This window comes from Pteropus vampyrus, unplaced genomic scaffold (assembly GCF_000151845.1).
Source record: "Pteropus vampyrus isolate Shadow unplaced genomic scaffold, Pvam_2.0 Scaffold291, whole genome shotgun sequence".
Classification (NCBI taxonomy): Eukaryota; Metazoa; Chordata; class Mammalia; order Chiroptera; family Pteropodidae; genus Pteropus; species Pteropus vampyrus.
This window is the reverse complement of record NW_011889072.1, coordinates 156,185-163,532: the sequence shown is the minus strand read 5'-3', so window position 1 is coordinate 163,532 and position 7,348 is coordinate 156,185. Positions and strand designations below refer to the sequence as shown.

The following is a 7,348-nucleotide window of genomic DNA, read 5'->3' as shown; positions in this document are numbered from 1 at the left end:
TGGAGGGGTCAGCCATTGGCTGAGCTCGTGGCCTTCGGGAGAGTCGAATTGGCCCTAGCCGGGTGGGCGGAGCCTGTCGGCTACCTAAGAGGCACAGCGGCAGGTGTGGGTCCTTGCGACCCGGGAGGTTTCGCCGACACCGACACCGACACCTGAACCGGAACCCGTGCAGCCGGGCCGGCCAATAGGGCTCTAGTGGGGCTCGGGGAGGTGGGCTTCCCAGGCCGTGGCTGCCGTGTAGAGGAGCGGGCGGCCCTGTCACAGATTCTCGTCCAGACACTGACCAAGATCCTCCATGCCACCTGGCTCTGGTATTGACGACGACTCCTGTAACTGCATTGCCGGCTGAGGCGCCTTTAGTACAGCTTATGTTTATTCGTTTTTGTTATCTGCTTCCAAGTAAACTGTCCTTTGAAATTTCTGCATTTTATTTTATTTTTCCTTTTATTGTAAAACGTGGTTCACGTAAAGTCGAGTCAGTTACCATTAACTTTTCATTTCTTCCTAGACAAGTATTTTTGTTAGTATTCTATATACTAACAACAAACAGGGTGAATTCAAAAGTTTACAATAGTATAAAAATATAAGTACCTAACGATGAATACAGTAGAAGTCATATGAGTCCTTAAAAGAGAAAATCAAAGCCTTCAACTGAATTTTAATAGAAATGCTACTCTCCCATGCACACTTCATCAGCGATATTTTATTAAATTTCATAAAAGTGATAGATTCAGGCAGCATTTTCAGGTTTGCAAACACCACGACTCCAGTAATATGAGCAGCTAACTTGCCTAAAGCCACTTGTCCTAAAAGATGTTTGCTAAATTACTAATTTGCTGAATTTATCAAGTTTACCAATTCAGCAAAAACTTAAAAATTAATGTTTTTGAACATTGTCAATCAATGTTATTCTTATGAAAAGATTCTTTTCGAACATATTCTCTAGTGTCAATGTGGGACTTGTATCAATGTGTGGAAATGGAGCTTTTTAATCTTTCTACGCCTAGTTTTTAAAACGTCTGTGCATATATTCTTATGAATATAAGAAAAATTTCAGCGTTTCATACTACATTTTTTTTCCAGTTTATAGAAGTCTCCAGACAACTTTTTGGACTACATTTTAGTATTTAGAATTGTTTTGCTGATCTCACCAAATTTTCAGGTTTGCCAGCTTGTGGTCCCCTCAAGCTGGCGGAACAAAGCGTTCGGAGCTGGCGGCTTGGAACAGGAGGCGTTGCCCTGCGTCGGGGTCCCTGGGTCTCCAGATCTCCCCCTTCTTAGAAGGACACGACTCACTCGGTTTAATCTAGTGTGACTTCACATCTCCAAAGACCCCATTTCCACATAAGGTCACCAGCAGGTACCAGGGGTCAGGACTTCCACTGATGGGGGGCACCACTTCACCCACAACAGGTTATGGTGTGGTTTAACAGGTTTATAGGGTATTCTGAAGTGTTGGTTCACTTTTCTTTCTCTTTTCTTAAATTTTAAAGACAGCTCAGTTTGTATCTGCTCAGTTTCCCAAACCGCAGTTGGAGGGAGCAGGGCAGAGGCTAGATCTGAGGGGTAAAGAAAGAGGAGGTCCAGGAACCTAGGTGAGTCCAGAGGGGCTGAGAGGGGAGCGAGGGAGAAGAGGAACGTGAACTGGGAGACAAATAGGGGGCGGAAGAGCCCCCGGAACCTGCAATTCCGGCACAGCTGCCTTAGTCCTGCCCATCTAGCCAGCCCGGAAGGGCCTGGCACCGGCTTCGCTACCCCTTTCCCCTCGTTCTAAGGGGCAGTCGCCCTGGTTTGAGAACCCAACCCCTGCGCCTTTGGGGAGTCAGCCTCACCCCTACCCCCGGAGGCCCTGCGTTGTCTTCCACCACGTGTTTTGCACGTACCGGTCCAGCTCCCTGAAACGTGCCCTCCCCTTCTGTCCAGCGAGCTCCTAGGCACCCCCTGAACCTCTCCCAGCGACGCTGGCCCCGTACCGCATCGCTTCCCCGCACCAGACCGTGAGCGCCCCTCCGAACCGGCACAAACCAGTTTTGGACTCGGGCACAGCTCGATCAGCCACTGGCTCTACCGCGGCGCGTCCCGGCGCGTGACGGTGGACAAGTCAATTCGTCCCTCAGTCGTGCCTCAGTTTCCTGCGGTGTCGCCAGGCACATTCCGGTGCTCTCTTCGCCGGGGCGGTGGGAGCCCTTCGCGCTCTCCGGAGGAGCCCCGGGCCGGGAGGCTGACCCTCGCTATCGGGGGGCTCAGACAGGCCCGCGTTCGCAGAGGTGCGGGGCACCGGGTGGGACAGTGCAGGGGGCGGGGACGCGCGGCCGGGGGCCCGGGTGAGGTCATAGAGGGATGTGCGGGGCTTCCATCCGGACGCCCGGGGGCGGGTCCGGGCGCGGCCAGGCGCGGGATTGGCGGGGGCCGAAGGGCGCGTGGGCGGGGCGGGGCGCCGGTCTCCAGGGAAACCCGACGCTCTCCGACCCCCGCGCGGCGCCCAGTGGGGACTAGCGAGCCGGGCCGCATCGCTGAGGCAGTCGCCCCGGGCAGACTCGGTGCGGTGGGAGCGAGCTTTCCGAGCCTCAGTGCGACCCCGCAGCAGGGGTGCAGTCGGGATCCCGGCGGGGACGCCCCGAGTCGCGGTGAGCCGGATGGGGGATCCCCGAGCCCCGCGGAGGCAGCGGGCGTGGCCGGCGCGTGTGTCCCATGCCCCGTGGGCCTGGCCCGCTGTCCTCCCGGGGAGGAGCAGAGCGGAGTTGGGACCCGACGTGCGTGAGAGGCTATGAGTGTGGGGTTGAGTGGGGGCCGTGTCCCCGCACCGGGCCCCGCCGGACTGGCTCCTGAGGCCCGGGAGGAAGGGGGAGCCCGCTGACTGTGGACCCCTCCCGGCGCAGGACTGACTCTGCCGCGTGGCCCCGACGGGGCTTCCCGTGGTTCCCGCCCTATGGGAGGGACAACAACGCCCTCGGAGCGGTTGCAGGTTCCCTGGATTCCTACAGGACGGAGGGGCGCGGCCCCGAGCGGGGCCGGATTAGGGGAGGGGCCTGTTCCTGGAGCCCAGCGGGGCGAGGGCAGTCTGCAGTGCCCGCCAGGCCCCTGATGGCTTTGTGGTTCCCCACTTTGCTTCTAGGTTCAAAGACGAGAGACATGGAAAGTGGTCGTTCCTCACTCTTGCAGGATGAAGTCCCAGACGGTGACCAGCTGGAGGCGAGGGGCAGCGAGCCCGCTGCCTCTGAGGCCCCAGGGACCCCGGAGAGCTCTAGGCTCTTCAGAAGGTGTGGGGACCCTCCATGGGGAGGTCTGACTCTCACCCTGGGGACCAGACCTAGCTGGGACGTAGCTTTGGGGCAAGTGTTAAAAATTAGCTGCAAGTTCTTTTATCTCTTCAAAAATGAGTCTCTGGGGAAACAGAAAAACCATGTCGTGTCAACAGCCCCTGAGAAAAATGACCCTAATGGGTAGCAGGGCCTGGAGCTGACCTCGGAACCTCCCTTCTGGCCTGCCCACTCTGCTCCTGTCACGTCACGGCCTCACGGCCCCAGGGACATTCGCTTTACACCATCGGGGGCCGGGTTGCCCGCTTTCTCACAGGACGTGGCTGCTGTGAGAGCTGACGCATCGCAGGCCTGCGTAGGCCAGGTGCTGCCCTCGGAGCGTCACCTTGGGGTCTCAGGAAGTGCACTCTGTAACCCGTTGTGTTTGTCCCTATGACAGGCTGAATCGTGTCCCCCAGCCCCGAAATTTTTATGTGGAAGCCCTAACCTTCTGTGATGGTGTTAGGGGAGGAGGCTTTGGGGTGGGTAATTAGTTTTAGATGGGTTGTGGGGGTGGGGCCCCCGATGGCATTAGTGCCCTCATAAGAAGGACAAGAGGGGACCAACAGCTTCCTCCGCCACGTGAAGACGCAGTGGAAGCCAGCCCTCACGGAGGTCTGCCTTCCCCCACCTCGACCTGGGGCTCCAGTCTCCAGAAGTGGGAGGAACGCACGTCTGTTGTTTAAGCCCCCAGCTGTGGTGTTTGTTACAGCAGCTCCAGTGGACCGACATCGCCCCCATTTTACAGATGAGGAAACTGAGTCACGAGGGAGTAAGGAGCCCATCTGGTGGCAGAGCTGAGTGGCCAAACTCTCGCCCACCTTGCCAGCTGACCATTCCTGGTGACCCTGCAGCGGGCCTTACAGCTGACTGACTGCAGTGATGATTTTCTTGCTTAACCTCGAAATACTTTTCATTTCTTCTGTTCTCGCTGTCAGTTATCCTTCCCCCATATTTTTATTAACAGTAATATGTGCTTCATGCAGAAAAATGAGAAAATACTGATGTGTGAGTTTGCTAGGGCTGTGGCGAAGTTCCCGACTGGGCGGCTTTCGTGGCAGAAATGCACTGTTTTCAGTTCCGGAGGCGGGAAGCCGGAGACCGAGGTGTGGCCAGGGCTGTCCCTCTGAGGCCACGGTGGGACGTGTCCCAGGCCCGTCCCCAGGCGTGCAGACGGCCGTCTCCTCTCTATGTCTGCACATCATCTCTGTGCATTTCTGTACCCAAACTTCCCCCTTAAAAAAAGGGGACTGCAGTCACTGGCTTCGAGCCCACCCTAGCGACCTCACTTTAACTTGATCACTGTGTAAGGGTCCCATCTCCAATGAAGTCACATTGTGTGGTTCTGGGGGGTGGGTAGGACTCCCACACATGAATTTTTTTTGAGGGGGGGATGGCACAATTCAAACCATACCCACAGGTAAGCAAAAAAATTAAAAACCCACCAAAAAACCAAAAACAAACCAAGTCAGAGCCCCGCACTTCATGGTTGCATGCGGCGTCTGTCCTTCCTGGCTTCTTCCTGGAGGCATCAACGGCGCGGCAGACAGGGGTGGTTGCGTTTGCAGCAGCCGAATCCCCCTTCGCTGGGCAGGTGCTTGCTTTGGTGTCTGTGGCTTGCGGCTGGCGTTTGAGGGCCGTCTGCTGGAGGAGGCTCAGAGCGTGCGGGTTCCCACACGGTGTGTGGCCGGCCAGCGGCACAGGCCTAGGCAGAGAGACCCGGACGCAGTACCCCAAGGGAGGCCTTCAGAGTAGGGGGTGTGTGTGACAGGGCAGGGGCGTGTCCCCTTTAATGCAGGAACAGGGAAGGAGCGAGCCCTCCCTGGCCCGTGCTCCCTGCCCCTCACCCAGCACCCGCCTCTTCCGCACCCTTCCATCCCCTGCGAGTCCACTCACCGCCACTCAGGCCGCTCAGGTCGACCCTCCGTCCGGAGCCTCCTCTCCCCGGTCAGACATTCATCCATCCACGCGTTTGCCCTGTGTCTGCCTCCCGGCCTGCTCTGCACGGTGCGGCACGGTGTGGCCGGCTCACGAGAGAAAAGACCTGCAGGGGGCGCTCGGGGTGGGGGGCAGATGAGGGAGACGAGGCTCGCCCAGCAACCGGCTCGAGTGGGGTGACCGTCTGCTTCCAGGGGTACCACAGCCATTGCCCGTGACAGACGGACACCGGGCCACACGCTTACTGTGCTTTCTGCTTCCTGTGTGACCCTGGGCAGTCACGCACCCCTCTGCCTCAGTTTCCCTTTCTGGAGAGGGGGAGGGCAGCAGCACCTGCCCCAGGGGGTGCTGGGAGGATGAAATGAGGCGGTGGGTGCTTCTCAGCACACAGTCGCTCTGACGACTGCAGCCGGTGCGGTTCTCACCCCCACTGCCTCCCCCAGGGACGCCCCAGAAGCCCCAGAGGCCCCCGAGGAGGAGGAGGAGGAGCAGGAGCAGGAGGAGGAGCAGGAGGAGGAGGAGGAGCAGGAGTCCGAGGGCTCCCGAAGGGAGCTGGACCTGAAGGAGGCCTACGTCCAGCTCGTCCAGGGCGTGCAGGAGTGGCAGGACGGCTGCGTCTACAGAGGGCAGTTCGGGCTGGACATGAAGCTGGGATATGGCGAATTCTCGTGGCCTACGGGCGAGGTAAGAGGCACATGCCACCTCCTCGGTCACCCGCAGGGCGCGGCCAGCGGCAGGAGTCGTCCCCCGGGTGCATGCCTCTCCTCCGAGGGGTGCGCCATGAGCTGGCAGGTCTGTCAGCAGGAGGGCTGCAGGGCCAATGTCTTTCCTACCCGAGAAATGCCTGGAACGTGCCCTTAGCTCTGAGGAGCCCACGGACCTCACGTGGCCAGGACAGAGGCTGGAAGGGCAGAACCTGAGCTCGTGCTGCTTGTCACCGAATGCAGGACATCAGTGACCCTTGTCCAGCGTTTGTTTCTGTAGTCCTCGGCTAGCTTCTCTTCGCCCAGCATGGGGGTGTCCCGGGGCCAGACTGCCCTCGCAGTGGTGGGAGGTTTGGGCACCAGGCTCTCCCCAGAAGGAAGACGGGGGTGGGGGGCTGAGGGGAAGCCTGGCAGGGAGCTCTGGGTCCCCAGGCTGCGCTCCACCGGAGGCCAGCAGGAAGATGGGGGTTGTGGGGTGGAGGGGAGCACAGAGACGGTCACCCCACTGCTGGGGTTAGGGATCCCCCCACAGCCCTGCATAAACGGTTTGCAACGTAGGATATTTTTTAGTTGGGGAGACTCTGATACTCCCCACAACAGTACAAATGTAGGCGAGGATGGGCGGTCCCCAGCCCGGTGCCCCTCTGCCCGCCCAGTGCCCGCACTGCCGACTAGCGGGGCGTGACCCACGTCAGACCCATTCATTGCTGGCCGGCGTGGCGGCTCAGCTGGGAGCGTGTCCTGTAAGGTTCCCGGGCTGCGGGGCAGCTTCTCCGGCGGCACCCCCGTCACAGCATCTCTGCCTGCAGTCCTACCACGGGCAGTTCTACCGGGACCACCGCCACGGCGTGGGCACCTACATGTGGCCGGACGGCTCCAGCTTCACTGGCATGTTCTACCTCAGCCACCGAGAAGGCTATGGCACCATGTACATGAAGGCGAGGCTCTTCCAGGTGAGGGGCCGGGGCTGCCATGCGTGCCGTCCGCTGGGCGAAAACGATTATCTAGGTTCTGCGGAAGTTTGCTGCTTATTTTTAATGATTGTAATAGTACCAGTAATAACGTACATGACGGTGAAAACGTAAAGAGAAGAAATCAAAAGCCTCTTCATTATTCCACCGCAGAGCAGGGACGGGGACCAGCAGGTCGTGTACATATTTTGACTGAACAGCAAACGCACCTGAATATTTGCTTTTCCATACGTGAAGTGGATCATTCTGTGTGTATTGTTTTGAAACGTGCCTTTTTTTCCCCTCAGAGAACATTCCTGGTTTTGCAGATACAGATACCTTTTCCCTTCTCGTTTTATTACGGTTCAATTTACCGTGAAATCCGCCCACGTTCGTACACAGTTCTGACGGCTTTGAAAGCACAGAGTCGTATAAGCCCTGCCACGTGAAGACACAG

At 58.3% G+C, this 7,348-nt stretch overlaps 1 protein-coding gene across 1 annotated transcript in view; it reads left to right on the top strand.

The window, feature by feature from the left end:
- Positions 1-3,011: 3,011 nt before the first annotated feature.
- ANKMY1 (ankyrin repeat and MYND domain containing 1) overlaps positions 3,012-7,348 on the top strand; it is a 34,583-nt gene continuing 30,246 nt past the window's right edge. The window contains exons 1-3 of the mRNA XM_023521079.1: positions 3,012-3,260; positions 5,681-5,921; positions 6,751-6,894. Of these exons, the coding sequence (XP_023376847.1) occupies positions 3,085-3,260; positions 5,681-5,921; positions 6,751-6,894 (561 nt within the window). The 5' untranslated portion in view covers positions 3,012-3,084. The remainder of the gene's footprint in view (positions 3,261-5,680; positions 5,922-6,750; positions 6,895-7,348) is intronic.